This window comes from Haliaeetus albicilla, chromosome W (genome assembly GCF_947461875.1).
Source record: "Haliaeetus albicilla chromosome W, bHalAlb1.1, whole genome shotgun sequence".
Classification (NCBI taxonomy): Eukaryota; Metazoa; Chordata; class Aves; order Accipitriformes; family Accipitridae; genus Haliaeetus; species Haliaeetus albicilla.
This window is the reverse complement of record NC_091515.1, coordinates 416,147-433,280: the sequence shown is the minus strand read 5'-3', so window position 1 is coordinate 433,280 and position 17,134 is coordinate 416,147. Positions and strand designations below refer to the sequence as shown.

At 36.1% G+C, this 17,134-nt stretch overlaps 1 protein-coding gene across 8 annotated transcripts in view; it reads left to right on the top strand.

Moving 5' to 3' along the window:
* The window catches only part of NEDD4L (NEDD4 like E3 ubiquitin protein ligase), a 193,911-nt gene that overhangs the window by 150,184 nt on the left and 26,593 nt on the right, over positions 1-17,134 (top strand). For 4 of the 8 annotated variants that reach the window (XM_069775421.1, XM_069775424.1, XM_069775417.1 and 1 more), the window contains 7 exons: positions 3,878-4,009; positions 4,485-4,604; positions 7,109-7,306; positions 8,647-8,724; positions 10,838-10,892; positions 10,982-11,038; positions 15,620-15,678. In XM_069775421.1, coding sequence (XP_069631522.1) covers positions 3,878-4,009; positions 4,485-4,604; positions 7,109-7,306; positions 8,647-8,724; positions 10,838-10,892; positions 10,982-11,038; positions 15,620-15,678 — 699 coding nt within the window. The remainder of the gene's footprint in view (positions 1-3,877; positions 4,010-4,484; positions 4,605-7,108; positions 7,307-8,646; positions 8,725-10,837; positions 10,893-10,981; positions 11,039-15,619; positions 15,679-17,134) is intronic. The other 4 variants (XM_069775423.1, XM_069775422.1, XM_069775418.1 and 1 more) reach the window with 1 other exon arrangement.

Genomic DNA, 17,134 nt, shown 5'->3' with positions numbered 1-17,134 from the left:
ACAAAACCCCTCATTGGACTGGGACCCACAAATTAGATGTTCTTCAGCCTCAGTCCCTAAAGAAGCATGATTCTGCCAGCATGCTGGGAGCATGCCTAACACAGAGGGACAGGGGCGGACTGCACAAAAATGGGATGCCGTGGCATCTTAAGAAGTGATGATGCTCCTTTTTATAACTGGCTTAGTTAAGTTACTTACAAGCAACAAGCACTGAGTTCTGTGCCCTCCTACGTATGAGATGATTTAAATCCACATCGCTTTTTCAGGAATAGTCCCAGTGCAGGACTGTCTTTCCTCTTGAATCTGTTCTGCAGTGAGAATGAAAGACGCGTTGCACTGGCAAGGCAGCAGTAACCATGCTTGGCTCTTTAGCCTGATGACCAACGCAATCAGCGAGCTGAGCCTCTTCAGGAACAGCAGTTACACCCAAGAGTGGCATATCCTGACTGATTGCTCTAATTACTGTTGTTTTGTGTGAGAGTTGATATTACTGCCATGGCCCTGCAGTGTCTGGTTTAGAGTGTGACTGAAGTAGGAAGGAGTCTGTGTTGATTTGTCATTTGTCTTAGCAAGCTTTGGGGCCTGAGGAGGCTATTAAAGGGCATATTCATACACATTAACATTACCTGATTTTTTTCTCCCTGTGGGTCCAAGTCTAAGCATTTAGATAGCTCATAAGAAATCAATACACTAAATATTATGTATAACTGTAAAAATGCTACATCTGCCCTAGATACAGTGTGGGTGACTTTGTATGTTGGTCGGTAACAGAAGATGAACAAATTTGTTACTTGAGTGTGTGTAACGAAGTAGGTGATGACTGTAGATAAAGTGCGTGTTTGGATAAATGTATCTGGGGTTATTAACCACTTTGCTTTTCAGGATTTTTTTTTTTTTTTTTTTTTTTTTTTTTAAGTTCCCAAGGACCTTTACCATTCCTCTGTGAAGGGTACATTGTAAAACTAGTCCAAGCAAAATATAAATTAATGCATCATGTGTCCCAGCATCTCCATACTCATGACATTTTGTCTTTAAACCATAATACTTCCTCCCCCACACACACTGTTTACTGAAGACAGTTGTTAAAAACCATTCAGGTTTTGGGTAAAAGGCTCTTGATAGATCTCCCAAGTTTCTACTCTGTGTGGTAGAATATCTTTTACACTGATATCTCACGTACAGAAAGGAGATTGAAGGACAAACTCTGTTTTGCAGATTGCATTGTGGGTTGCATTAACCCACAATGAATAGTAAGGAAAAACGCTGCTGATAGCTGAATTTATTTTGGTAGAGTGTTAAAGAGAAAGGAAGGATCAGGTGGCATAACTAGAGCATCTTTCTTGTGTTTCTGTATCCTTACAGTTGAAGTTGATAATTTGCAGCATGCCATTATATAGTGAATAGATTTTGTATTATTACAACTAAATGATTCAAACTTTTAGTTTAAAATCTCTGAATTTTATGTTAAATATACTTAGCTTTTTTCCATCACAAGAATGGTCATCGGTGCAGTTGTCACTTTACCAGGAAGACTCCTTTCTAAATCTAGAAAGCTTAACAATTGGTTTCTAACCTATGTGAAAGTATTTGATAATTTTCAAGGCTGATTCTGCCCTTGGTTTTATTTTAAGATCATACTAAAAATTTTTAAAAGGTATTCCTTAAACATATTTAATCTCTTATTCATGTGCACTGCTTTGTATTCCAACATCCATATCAGGTGTTCATGGAATTCAATTTGCATTCACCTAGTGAGAATTAAAGAGCTCAGAGCCATGTATGGCTCTTTACTAGTTAGAGAGTTCCTACTTTGCAGGACTGAGTCTTCAGTCATTGATCTTTACCAAAATCATTTGCCTGTAGAGCTGATCCCCTTCTGCCTGCACTTAGGCTGCTTGTATATGAATCAATGCCGATATTTTTATTAAAGGTGTAAAATAATTGCTGGGAAGAGTTGATCACTAGCACAAACTCCAAAAAGAATAGTATGTCTCAGCCTCACATCAAGAGAATGAGTAAATCAATGAGCTAGGGGTAGATACGGGTTTTTCTTTCCTCCATTCTGTGGGAGCCTGAGTTAAACCACTGTAGGCAGAGACATGTATCATGGCAATGATATCAACAATTTAAAGCAAGGAAAGGTGCCTCTGCTGCGAGCTTTTTTGAGAATTTTGCCCACATCTGAGATGACCGTCTGCAACGCAGCCATGATAAAAGCAGACTGCTAGATGAAGGCATTTCGGTTCGTTTTCTTAGAATTGCAAAGCTGCCTATTTCTAAAGGAATTAATATTATTGATGATTAATTAAAGCACTGCACAAAGTGGTAAGACAGTGCAGTTCAAGCACTGTTCTTTACTGTCACGTGATGAAGACCTTTAGGTTTCATCATCCTTCTGCTATGAAGGCAGATATTTTGAAAGAGTGAAGCAATCTCTAGCATTATAGTCTCCTGATAATTAATGTATAAATATATTTTTAATGTATAAATGTATATTTTAATGTGATTAATAATTAAACCAAGTGCACATTGAACCAAAGATCCAGACATGGCTACTGAAAAGCACCTTGCACAAGCTGAGTCTTTGATGCAATTATTAATGCATGGGCTTCATTGAGAGCAAAAATACTGTCCTGCAGAGTTTCGCAGTTTGCTTCTATCTGCTGTGAATGACAGAAATTCCTGTATCTCTCTAGCTCTTAGTATTTATAACAATTACTTGAGAAAAACACCTGAGTATTCCGATTTTCTTGTTTGCTTCATGGACAGCCAGGATACCTGTTCTTAAACCATTATACAAGCAAGTGATGTCTTAAGAGAAGAGGAGTCCCAAACTAGAAAGTGACTAAGCTTAATGTAGATTTATGTAGAGTGTATGGTCTAAAAATGGTAACTCCCTGGGCATCCTCCCCTTCTAAAGTACATATTCAGATGCCGACAGGGTCAGTGTTAAAAATTCTCTCTAGGCTATTTTTCTTCAAGAAGCTTTGCCATTTATGTTACAATGTTTTGGGTGGGTTTGGGTTTTTTTTTTTTTGGGGGGGGGGGGGTGTCCCTCTCCTCTGTGCGTCCCAGAAAAAAATGTCCAGTTGGTTTAAGCATTGAATATTTTCCTCACTGGAAGTGCACAAGACAATATCAGCAACACACAGTGACATAATTATTGTGTTGAATGGTGACATAACGTGTTTAACGACAATTAGTGCCTTTGGCACCATTATCATTATCCATGTATTTTCGTTAGAACAATGTCTCTCTTCTGGAACTTTTCGTAAAAAAAAATCTTTTCATACTAAAGTTGGGGCTCCAATTTGGGCTGTATCTTGTGTCTTCAGGACACCTAACCCTGAATGTGCAACATTTTAACTAGTAACAAAGTGGTTAAACTTCAGTTTTTAAACCCACAGTGGTTTCTTGCAACTGATTCAAGACACCCTGTGGTAAAGAAAAGAACAGAACCTGGGAGATCTTGACTCAGCTGCACGGTTACTTCAATTCTTACTTATCCATACTAATAAAAGGAAAAAACATCCACCTTTTTAAGGAAAAATCATTAAAACACAGAGGTCCTTTTTGTCATTATGTGTAATCTACAAATTAAAAAGTTTGAGGGCATACAAGCTTAACTGTTTTCTGAACAAGATGCCTGAATCTGCAAAAGGGAATCAAAAGATCTGTTGTGAGAAAAAATTATTTGACTCAAGGGTACATGAAGAAGAGCTTATATTAAATGAAATCAGAAACCATATTTTTCTGTATGTTTGTTGTGTTTAAGGATGTTGTAAGTTAAGTTCCTCTTTTTTAAACAACAGACTTATGAAATATATTTTTTTAAGCTATTATAAAATAACAATACAGTAATTTCTTGCTTGAACAGCCTTCAGTGGCCTATGTGCATACTACACCAGGCTTACCTTCAGGCTGGGAAGAAAGAAAGGATGCAAAGGGCCGTACTTACTATGTCAATCATAACAATCGAACCACAACATGGACACGGCCCATTATGCAGGTATGAAGATCTGTTATAATGCTTAATTTAGGTGGCAAACACTTAGCATGTACTGAGTATAATTTCAGTTGAAGCAGCTCTTCAGAACTCTGAAATTTAAAAAAAAAAAAAAGTCCTAAGCATTGTCATGGCAACTCAGGATAATCATAAAAAATTGCAATGACTGGGATTTTTTTGTTACTTCTTTTAACTGTGTTAAGGTACAGGTTAAGATGATTGCTACAATGGAGGGAATTTACAGAGAGGTACTTATGAACTAATAAAAGGAGGCAAATGCATTCTTAGGATTGAATTTGAAAGTTGTGTTGATAGTACCATATAAATATTTGCCCTTCCAATGGAATTAAATACTTCCAAGAAAGTATATGTAATATTTCATAATAATAATAAATAATGACATCATTTTTTAAGTGTGCTAACTCTGGATGAACTGTGTTTCTGACAATTTGCTAAGTTGGTTTTGCTTCTGAAATAGCTTGCAGAAGATGGCATGGTCGGGTCAACAGCAAATAGCAGCAACCATTTAAGTGAACCCCAAATAAGACGGCCTCGAAGCCTCAGTTCACCAACAGTAACTTTATCTGCTCCACTAGAGGTGAGAAACACTGTTGCCAAGAAGGGTTACTTACCCCTGACTTCTCATTCTTCCTTGGCCTTACAACTTTTTATTTCCTTTTTAGTTATGCAACACAGCCACTTTTCCCTATTATTGATTCTGCCCTAATATATTGCTGTTTTCTGTAGCAGTTTTCCATCTGGATCTTGATATTGTACAGTAGTATTACTTCACTTTTATGGTCATTGAATGATGTATTTTATATATGATTGTTTGGTTTGGTCAGCTAAAACGTGATCTGTATGCATGTTGGAAATGCGTTGTTGTGACTCCCTTCAAGTGCTATGAGTGTAATAAAGCAGAAATATTTTCTTAAGTTGAAACATTTATTTTGATGCTGGTAACTTTGAAAATAATACATGCAATTGAGTTTGGAAAATCTTTGAATTAAGACAGTGATTGCGTTTTATATTCCTTGTCTTTCAAAAGGGTATTTAATTTCTTTTAAGTATATTCAAAAGTAATTCAGACTACTGTTGAATGATGTTTACTGAAGCATGTCTGAAGAATAACTTAAGTGGCTTCTTACTCAAAGACAATGTGTGTTTTACTTTTGAAAGTGTGATTAAAACTCTTGAATCAGTTAAACGTGGCTGTGTTGAGGAGAGTAAGTTCTTAAAAATTTCTTCTTCAGACTTAAAGTATGGCACCTTATTTGTCCTTCTCTCTGATCTTTCCTACTTGTGTCCCCTTTGCCCCTGCAAAAGTTTGCCAACAATCAAGTGAAGATTGTAACATTTAATTCATTTTATGCATCATTCTTTGTTCCTTATACTGAAATGTATTCAAACTGTTGAGCAAGTTGTTAAACAGAAGTAGGATTATTGGACAGATTGTAGTGAGGTGATTATAGTTCATATTTAAAATAAATTATCTCTATGTATATGTAATTCAGATAAACCCTTGAACAGTTAACTGCTTAAAACTACCCTTGCCACTGTTAATTTTGAAGACCAAATTTACTGTAATTTAAATAAATTAAAAGATTCTGAATATCTTAAACTAAAACATTAAGGGCGTTCCTCTCCCTATTTTAAACAGTTGAGCTGGTGGAAGTCACTGACTAAGCATCTGAAACTTGAGCTAACTTTTCAGGGCAATAACCTATTCCATAGCTACAAAATCATTATTCTCTTCACTATTCAACTAATATAGAATATTAGAATATTCAACTAATCAGTTTGGCGGTTAGTTTGTTCAATGCTCACAAGGGTGCTGAAGAGCACAAACTTGTCTTGTTATACCCAACTCTGAATTCAATTTTTTAAAAAAGGTAAGGTGTAGACTTACTAATATTAAAATCGGAAAATGGTACAATCACGAGAAAAAAAAAGAGTTTAACTTTTTAGAAGTTACGTCTTTTGTTTAAATGGTTATTTTACTGTAAAATATTCAACTTTGTGTACAAGACATATGGAAAGCTTTTATTTAAGGCAAGATATTTTAAATGCTACCTTTGAACACTGTAATCTAACTGCATTTTCTATCCAAATGCAGCTCAAAACAGGCCACAAATAAGGCTAGAATAATTTTGTAAATATCAATGTTGGTGCCTCATTTTCTAATACAATACTTAAAAAAAAAAAAAGTAATTAAATGTAGGCCAAGTTAGAGAATTGCCAAAATAAGCATGCGGAGATCTACTGAATCTTAATAATTAGCAAAACTAGAAGAAAACAAACTATTATCATGTATCAGCTAATGAGAGCATGTTTTTGGAAAATAACTGAAAAGTACAAATGCAAAGATTTAAACATAGTATTTAGGTCTTGTTACCTGATTGTGGTGGTCTGTATTTTCAAAGGTGAGTAAATCTGGATCAAATTTGTCAAGCTGTTTAGGTATCTAAACATGCAGTTTCCCAGTGAAATTTTAAAAAAACAAACACACACACACATGATGCAACTTCCATTTTTAACCAGTAGGCATTGATCAGTGAAGCAGTTTTGGGGCTGTGATCATTTACTTTTTTAAAAAAAAAAAAAGTCCAAGATCTGTAATTGCAAATCTCCATTTATTTTAGGAACTTGTTTTAAGTTCATATTTAACTGTTTTGTCTGAAGTTATAGTTGAGAAATATATTGAAAAGTGGATAACATCGCCTCACGTTTAGGATACTCTCTTGTTGTAAAGTAAGATATATTACACCACAAAGCGCGAAGCAATCCTTTTATTTTTTACTTTGTAAAATGAAATACTGGCAAGTACAGGGCAGCTGCAGTAAAATATATAATCAAATGTGAATACTGTGGACATTCTCATTGCAGAGGGAAGTGCTAAAATACTGTCCTTCACAGCAAAAAGCTCGATATGTTTATAAGGAGCAGAATTCAGCTAAGTAAGTTCTAGAAAATCAGTACCAGCACTTAATTCTAGTATTAATTACATCTGGAATGAAAAACTATTTGCTGTGAAACCAAGTTTTGTTCATTTACAGTATCAAGTGACATTTGACAAATCTTAGTATCTTTCGTTTTCTTCAGGGTATCAAGGACTCCCCTGTGCGCAGAGCAGTGAAGGACACCCTTTCCAATCCACAGTCTCCACAGCCCTCACCTTACAACTCTCCTAAACCACAACACAAAATTGCACAAAGCTTCCTTCCTCCTGGCTGGGAGATGCGAATAGCACCCAATGGCAGGCCCTTCTTTATTGATCATAATACTAAAACTACTACGTGGGTAAGAGAAATTCTAGATAATGAATTTTAAATCAGTTGCTATCTTTTAAATGTTTCTGTCTTTGTTTTCCTGCCTATATACCCCCCATTTTATTGTGGCATTTGTCTTGTCTTTAAAGGGGGGGATTTGTCAGCCTAACTTTTCATAAAAGTGATGTAGGAATCTCACTGAATCCTACGCAGTCGCATACAGTAGCAGTAGAATTGAGTAGCTAATTTCATGAAATGCCTGTAGTGCTGCCATTGCTGCACTCAGAGAAAGGAAACTTATTTGATCATGTCCTCTTAGATTTTGGTGCATTTATCCATCATGTAGCATGCAATAGTGTTTTGCATTTTGTATTTGACCTTTTTATACTTTACAAATCTTTGCATACAAGTATCGTCCTTTAAATTCCCCATGTTTGGGTTTTAGAGGCATATAGTGCAATGGAGATTTGGATTGTTGTTTAGTTTGAGAGTGTCTGTAACTGTATTGTATTTCACTGTGACTAGCACTGCTTTTTTATTAATATAATGTATGTTCATCTTCAGTTAATGGAATCCATTTTACTACTTCTTTTATGTCACGAGGATCCATTTTTCAATAATTCTGCAATTTTGGTCAATACATTGAAGGAATAAAATTACACTAGGAAAAAAAATGTCAGAGACAACCCAGCATTTCATGTTACCCTTGAAATACAAGTTGCACTTTAATTTGTTAGGCATCATTCAGATTCCCAGTGACCACTAGTTACATGATGTATTTTTAATTGTTGTTCTTAATGGCGTTCCCAGGTGCATTTGGGTAGATTATGTGTATGGAAATCTCAAGCATTTTTTGTCTAGATTTGTCTTCTGTGGCCTATTTTACTTGCCCCTTTTTGCTTCATTTACACATTGATGTAATAACACCTGTGCATTAATAAAAATGTGAGGAGCTCATTTTCATCCTTTTTGAGCCTTTTTGTGATAGGATGGTTTATTTCTCTTATGTTTTTAAGAGCCAAAAATGTGCATATATATCTAAATGCCACTTACAGGAGTGCATGCATTCCGAAGAACAGGGCTGTATTTTTTGAAGCATATCTCTGGATATAGCACACTTAATGGAGTCAAAGTCTCACATCACCCTAACTCGTAACATTTAAAAATTAATTTCAGTATATGAATCCTAACAAAGTTCATGACACATCCCAGTAGTAAATGTTCTGTTGCTTTTGTATATTTTGTTTTATTCTCAAAATATAAGAATAAAAGAATAACTGTAATGTAGAAAGATTTCTTTTAATTCTGTTTGACTTAGTATGTACATCTAACTTGATCTGTTGGGTTTACAGTTCCATATTTCTGTTACAGGAGGATCCACGACTGAAATTTCCAGTGCATTTGAGATCAAAAGCATCTTTGAACCCTAATGATTTGGGCCCTCTTCCTGTAAGTGATAATGTGCATGTATTTTAATATATACCTGCTATCTTATGTGATCTGATTGATTAGTGCAGTCATATTTTGTATGTGGACACATATGTTGCTGTCATCACTTCTCTGAAGATACTAATGCTATGTTTATATATAGCACTAAAAAGCTTTATTGTGATCTGTGAATCAGTCAGGCTCTTTGAAGCCAGCCTGTAGTATTTCTGAAATGATTGCATGTTTCTTTGCTTATCTGAAGCTTTGAGCTTTGAAGAAACTTACCTTGGTTTTATCTTTGACTATGTTCTTTTAGATAATTACCTGTTGCTTTAGGAAAAAATGGAGCAGGTTGTTCAAAGTGAGCTCTGTCAATGTACCAGCATATATTGGCATTCAGAAATCTAAATAAATTTTGATTTTTCAAAGAAACTTCCTTATTCTGCAGAGAAAATTATCATTTTAACATCAGAAATTTCGTCACACTTGTAACCAATGTATAATACTTTTTCACAGCCATGTCAAATACAGAGCTTTGCTTTGTTTATAAAGAACTTCATCCTTAATGGCAGAGACTAGTCTATGAAAGCTAACACTTTTCCTAAGGTGCTGGTTTTTATGGTGTAGTGTTAATTCAGCTCATTGCCTCATATATACTAAGTGTACTTTTGAGAATTTGCCATTGAAATTGTACTTGTAACACTGGAAACCTTAGTGACAGCAAGCCACTAATTGTCACCAGCATTCTCAGTGCTCCAGCACGTATTACAGGCTGTCTGCAAACAGCTGTGCCAGCAGAAGATGCTACTGTCCCACTCTACATGATGTGGCAGATTAAATTATTTTAGTTTTAAATAGTTTGAATAACAACTCTTTAATCCTACTCATTTTCACTGAGTTGGGTTACAGTTTACTTAGATGAACAGCTCTGCCAGCAGACCAAAATGAGTGCTGCTTTTGGGCAAGAGTGGTGACAAATGCTACCTTTGGTGAGGGGTGATAATCTCTGTTACCACCTGTGATCAGACATCCTCCTCTAAAACATCCTAAAATCTCACTGCCCTTGTCTTGATTAGCAAAAAGTTTGCCTTGTATTTAAATCAAGCTAGGCTACTTTCAGGCCCAGCATCTTGAACCACTGATTAGATCAAAAACCACATGCAGCTGAACATATTTATTCTGATGCATTTCCTGGTTACAACACAGCAGTAGTGCAGTTTGTCTTTAAGAAAACAGCTGTGGAAGTAGCTGTTCTTTTGCAGTTCTTCAGATACGTGGGGAGCGTGCATTAATCTTCAAGGACACATTGCTTAGGTAGGAGGTGCTGCATGGGAATAACTGAAGGGCCAACTTGGAGTTTATTCTGTTAATTGCAAGAGATAAAACATGCAGTGAAATCATGTATCACTGGAAATATATAATTAGTAACAGATTTAAACTCAGTTAAACCATTTTTGAGTGAGGCAAGAATGACTACAGAATTTAGCAAGAGTTTCTCAAAAAAGATTGAAATGAAATTACTTCTCATCTTTATTTTATAGAAGTCAAGCTCATGTAGAGCACACAGGTGGAATAAGTGCTAGACTGGACAGCATTGCATACACTAACAGTGTGCCATTTATTCTCCTTTCTATACTATAATCATTTGGAAGATGAGAAAAGGAAAGGGAAGAATTAACGACTAGGTCAGACATTCTTGTCCCACTGTAATGGGATCTTGGCTTACATATTTACAGGTAAATAACCCACATGTATTTCAGCAGTAGAAGCAGAAACTTTCAAACCTAACCAATGATGGACAATCTATTCTTTGTGATCGTTTCCTCATATTAGGAAATTAGTATAAACCCTGATGCAAGAAGTCTCCACTTCCAAGCTTTAAAAAAATATTTACTGTATTGGATAGTTACCTGTATAAATAGCCAGTTCTTTGAATCTTCCTAGATTTTTGGCCTTGACATAATGCGTCTGTGATCATTTTGTGTTTTCTAGCTCACAAGCATCTATCAGGCAGTTTACGTAGATGTGGATAATGTATTCCTTCAAGCTGTGTGAGAGTGGTGGTATTTCACTTATTTTCTCTCCCTTTTTTTTTTTTTTTTTTTTTTTTTTTTTTTTTATTTCCCAATTCCAGCCTGGTTGGGAGGAAAGAATACATTTGGATGGAAGAACGTTTTATATAGACCATAGTAAGTAAGCACTCCGGTACTACAGCAAATAGACAAAGGGAGGTAATAAATATAGAAGTGAAAGCTTTATAATTTTACTCTTCATTTAGGAAGCCAGGTGTTGATATGTGGAGACATTGATACCAGAGACTTAGTGCCCTCATACGGTACTGTATATTCACTGAAAGCTTGCTTTTAATTGGCTCATCAAGCTTTGTCCCTCTCTGACTTGTGAAGCATTAACATTTCTTCTTTGTGGTTTCTTTTGTTCTTGTTGATATTTTGGATTCGTTGTTGTTGTTGTTGATGATCCCATGGCTTATTTGCTCTTAATAAATTAAAATATACACTAGGAATAGAAAATAAGATGAGAAAAGATCATATAGCCACAACTCCACATATAGGCAGTGGAGAAATTAGCACTGATAAGTATTCTTTCCTCTCCTTTAAGAAAGTCTTGTGGCAGTGCTGCTTCTGATCTTATTTCCTATTTATAGCATGTTAAACTGCACCCAGCCCATTAATATTATTCAGTTCTGTTAGTGAAGTTCTAGTGTAAGTGATGTTTCATTGTAGACTTGTGTTATTACAGCATCTCAGAACTACTGTGTGAGTTTTTGTTGTTGTTTGAAAATAAAGTAGCCCAGAAAGGTTGGGTTGGTGGTTCTTCTTTTTAAGACTTCAGCTGGACTTTATAATGAGATATTTCTATTGATGGCATAATCTTCACAGAAATAGATAACGCACAAAACCATTAGAAGAGGGTACATATGCTGCTCAAAGAATTAAAATCTTAAACTATTACACATATTTGACAGTATTATGTTTTTCCTTCAGTATCAGTAACACTGACTCCAATGCTTATCCATAGTTCTATATATGGCGCTATTAAATCATTATTAAAAGACTGTCTCTAAAGTAATACAAACTTTGAAATTGTATAAATAATTTTAAATAAAAATTAGAAATAATACACTCGTCAAGCACCACATTAACCTCTTTCAAACATCAGTACAGAATTATTATTCTTTATACCTTTTGTAATTGTTTTTCCCAGCAGATATTTGGAAACTTAAATATGACAAATTGTTCTAAACTGTTGCCACTGAAGAATCACAGAATAAAACTGTCTTATTTAAAATATCTGTATAATTGTTGAGCCTCTCAACCACCTTTAAAGAATTTTAATTTTTCAGTCTCCTAAATCTACTTAAGCATGTGTTAGTCTCTAAAAGTAAATGGAATGTTAAAGTTGTACATTAATTAGAATTCCCCAAAGAGTTTATAATTGTTATAAAACTAAATTTATTTGCATCTGAAATCTCTCTCTAGCCCCTCTTTTGATCTGTGTATTTAGCTTTTTATATAACAGCTTTTACAAGAGTTTAGAGAAGTTTTGTGGTTTTTTATAATGCTGCTTGTTTCCAGCAAATATCCTTTTGGTCTCAATCTGGTGCCACACCACTACAATTACAAGTGGACTCCAGGAGCAGAGGTGGTGCCAGTGGTATTACAGTGGACACGTTGCAGCTCCATTGTGCTCAGTATTTAGGGAATGACTGCAGACAGCATTCAGTGCTCAGTGATTTGGCTTGAGCAATCTCAATAGTAGCATTTGTTTTCACAGTATTGATAAGGAAGTGCAATGACATTTGACCATATTGATAGGTTTATGACAGAGCCTGCTGACTCACTCTTACTTGTTTCATGGCTAACTTGAGTGCATAGGCTGAAATCAGTCATGGGTGCAATCAGCTGTGCTCACCCTAAATATGCAAGTCTCAGTAGTCCATTACCATGATAAACTGGCCATCATTTCAGTCATTCTCTGCTAAAGTGATTAGTTAAGATGCAACAAATGAGTCAGTTTCATTATTAGAATACAATATAAATGTTGAAAGTGTTGACAAATTCAGCTACTTTTAATGTCCTGGTTCCCCGGATACATTTTGTAATTCTTCTGCATAATTATCCAATACTGTTGTCCTATTCTGAAATGTTTTTCTCATCCCTGAGAGAAACTGTAAAGAAGTCTAATGCAACCGGCACAGAAGCCTCCTGTTGTGGAGCAATACTAACTGCTATTAAGCATGCCATATAAACTAGTAAAGCAAAGTACTGTTAAAATAATTTAGGTATTACTTGTAACATAGGAGCCTGAAAATATAATATTTTTAGATTTTAACTGTAAACAGTTCTGATTTCAGCAGCGGTCAATCTTTTAACAAAAAATAGAGTCTCTAGTTCTCCATGATTGGTCCTTAGCTAGCTAAGTTATTTACCATCCATGAATAAAACAGTATTCTCTGTTCATTGTAGCATGCATCTGCGTTTCGTAGGAGCCTTATAGGGAAATAAGATTTATCTGTTGGAAGGTATCATGAAGGAAAACACAGAAGTTTTCCAACCATATTTAGAACAGTTACCCGTGGTTCACTGCCAGGGATGGATATATTAAATGGGTTCCCCTCAAAGTCTGTCTTGGATCCCCCATTCATCAATATATTCATTAGTGATTTGAACAATGAATCGGGGGACTGTACTCAGTGCAGCAGGAAACAACAGGGTAGGAGAGGTGAGAGGTGCTTGCTGGAACAGGATGAGAAATCAGAATGAGTCTGGCAAATTGCCACTGTAGTGTGAAGGAAGATGCTGTTCTATAAGAATTGCAAAGTGTTACTCAGAATGGTAATAATTAGAGAATTTTGGTTGAAAAAGGCATGAAAAATAGCATCAACTGGACACGAGTTAACTTATCCTGTGATGTATCAACAGGAGTGTCTTAAATAAGACCTGAAGAAATCCTTCTAATTTCATCAGCACTGGTAATGTCTTGCCCATGATAATACTGTATCTAGCATGGAGCCCTAAACTTCAAGAAAACAGTGGACCATTTAGAAAGGGACCAAAGGAAACAGAGGAGAAGAGGGAATCCTCAAAGGCCCTAGAGCCCAATTTATGAGGAAAGACAGTATTGTATTTGTGTGAAGGCTCAAAAGAGATGGTAGATTTTAAAAAATGTGCTGCAAAAGGAATTAATTTGTTATCCACATTCACTTCGGATAAGACAGAGGATCTTGAGCTACAATTCCAGGCAGAGTGGTTCATGTTAGGCCCTTCTAATTGTTGGGGCATTTAAGCCCTGGAATAGCATTTATAATATGAAGTCCCTGTCACTATAATACTGGGGGGGGGGGGGGGGGGAGAGAAAAAGAAAAAGATTTGTCAGTAACTTCATACACTCTTAAGCATGTAGGGCTATAAGAAAGAATTTACAAACTTGCAGTCATTTCCCATTCAATCATCTTTGATTTTGTAGAAGATTACTAGTATGATTTGGGGCTGTCAGTGTCAAGTAGGTGTAAGAAATTAATTGGTGTAAAACCAGTAAACTTTGTAGAAGGAAATTTGACTGAACAGGTTGAAGCAAGATGAAAAGGACCAGATTAGGCATCACGCCTTTATGGCAGGGTCTGGTCTGTGGATCTCATGTGGTTTCTGGACCTGTCAGTCTAACAGCCTTCCTCCATAATTTCGATAAGCACTAAATAGACTTAATGGGTAAAGGGAAATAAAATAGTATTTTGATATTAAATTAACTCATAGATCAAATTTCTTGAAATGTGCTTGTGAACTTTTTGAATTTTCTTCAGTTAACATTAATGAATGTCACCTTTCAAATCCCAGTCCATTTTAAAACTAGCTTGGGATGCTCAAAACTTACAGGTCTTTTCCAACTGTAGAAACATGGAAAATACTTGTGTTTCAATATAAGTGGGTTTGGTTCTTTGCTTTTACCTATGGTAGCCATAAAAACAATTTTCTTGAAACTTAGTGTGTTTATTCCCAAACCTAACAATTACAAAACTTCATAAATCAAAGCAGTGTATGTAACAAACAGATTTATTATTATTATTACCCTTTCAGTGCAGGAAATGGATGGCTTAAGTCTTGCCATTGCAGGTGGCACCTAGTTTGGTTTTTGGAGCATTGTCTTATTGTTGCAACGTCATCATTTTGTTGTGATTCTGTTGTGTTCAGAATCTTGTGAGGAGCAGTTGTCTGGAGGCAGGGAGAGTTTCACCATGGTCCTGTATAATCTTACCATATCACCCTCCTGGTGCTCTTAAAAACTGTAGATGAAAAGAACTGGTTTCTGTCGCGCTACTGCCAAAATCTCCTTTGGTCAAAACTGAATGATCTTTTATACTTTAACTGTATAATTTTGCCTCGCTTTTAATGGTCCTATAACCTTCTCATTCAATCAGTGTCTAGGACTTTTTTTTTAAAAGAAAAGAGATGATATTCCCTCCAAATTTAAATACAAACTATCTTTTAAAAGTATTACATTTTGGCTATCTTTATGCAAAATTTCAAAAAAGTAAACTCAGTCTGTCATTTGACAAAGTTTTTGGGTTCCTTTACCTTTGAGGCATGAAGCCTGTGTATTTCTAATATGAGTTGAATCCAAGACCATGTTCAAATAGAACATGTTTACTGCTACAGACGCTGAAATAAAAGCAGTGTAAATACACTGGATTCTGTTGTAGTTTTACATTTTGAATGGGTGTTTTCAACTGAACAGTGTGATGGGGTTTTGGTGTAGATGGGTGAATGCAGCATTTTCTAACCCTGAAATACTAAGCTGTGGAAATGTTAGGGAAAACAGTTGTAGGGAGAAAAAAACAACATGAATTCACAGTGTGGTAACAGAGAAGTAATGATATAATTTCTTTTGTTATTTACAGATAATAAAATTACCCAGTGGGAAGACCCCAGACTGCAGAATCCAGCAATTACTGGTCCAGTAAGTACTGCTATGGGGGTTTTTTCCATTAAATGCTGTGACTCATGTAGGTTTGGTATAGGCAGGAGGCATTATCGAGCAGCAGGTCATGCCTGTTCTTCGGACCAGGTCACACTGCCTGATGAACAGACCAGGAAGCAGGACCTCTGCCTTGCGTTGCCTTTTCCTGACGGACATGGGAGGCTCAGGTGCTAGCTTTTGTGAGTCTGCAAGGGCAGGGGCAGCTGCCATCATGTGACAGCCTGCCAAGGTGCCCCAAAACTGGTGCCTCGTCCCCAGCATTCAAATGGTTGTACCACTCTGGGGACCCTGTATTGTTACGCACAGGCTGGAGTGCACTGGGGACCTTCCAGCCTGCTGCCAGTGGTCCAAAGCAGTAGTGGGCTAATTAGGAGTTACTGCAACATTTGGAACTACAGTGCTGTGCACACTATTCCCCCAGGTCAGACAATAGGTTTGAATTTGATGGGTTTGGAGGCTTTCCTAGCAGTAGCTGCCTAGCTAGGGAATTTTTCCAGTGGTACAGTTATGATTCCTGTCTTGTAGCCATTAGCATGTGAAGTTGGCTTCTGCCTTAGAGTGTCTAGGAAACATTCTTTATCAGTAGATATGACAGTAAATCACAGGATACCTCTGTTTCAGTGGGGAGGAAGAGAATGCTCTTCAGGACAGAAACTCGTGTTTAGCTGGTTTTAATTTTTTATATTGTTGTGTTATTTCTGAGTGAAGCTCCATCCATTCGGAAGCTGCATAGCTAAATAGTCTGAATGGTGTTTCATGTCTGAAACACACACAAACCCATCATTTCTCATTTGTTCCATTCTCCTCCTCCTGCAACCTAAAGCTTTCTGCACTAAGTGATGATGAACAATGTGGTTTCTGAAAGAGATCCATTACTGATGTGATCCCTGGCTGAAAAATAAAAAATTCAAGATTTCCATATGGGTTTTGTTGTATTTGCTGCTTATGGTGATGATGGAATTCCAGGACAGAAGTAGTAGAGTGATATCTTTAGCTTACTTTTGACATCCAAACAGATGAATTGAGGGAAAAAATGTGATTTTTAAATAAATTACATCTAAAATAATGTAAGTGTAAAATATCTTCAGATTTTTTCTTTCTCCACACTTGCTGATATTATAAATTACTTAGTATGGAACAAACAATATTAAATCTTTGCATTTTACCTTTTATTCCTCCATTGCGTTCAAGTGGTATGTTTCTATATTAACCTATGTGAAGGGCACATGTCAGCTCTGAATCGTAAGTCTGAAGATCTTGGGAATTTCAGGCCAAGTTCTCTGTGCTGAATCCTAGATTGTAAGGTTTTAGAGATGTGTATGGGAGAAATGTTCATATTTACTGATTATCTGGGTCATTACCAACAACAGAATTGTACTGAGCTGAGACACTGTGCTATTCAGTTTTGGTTTTCTGGATAACAAAAAGCTATTTC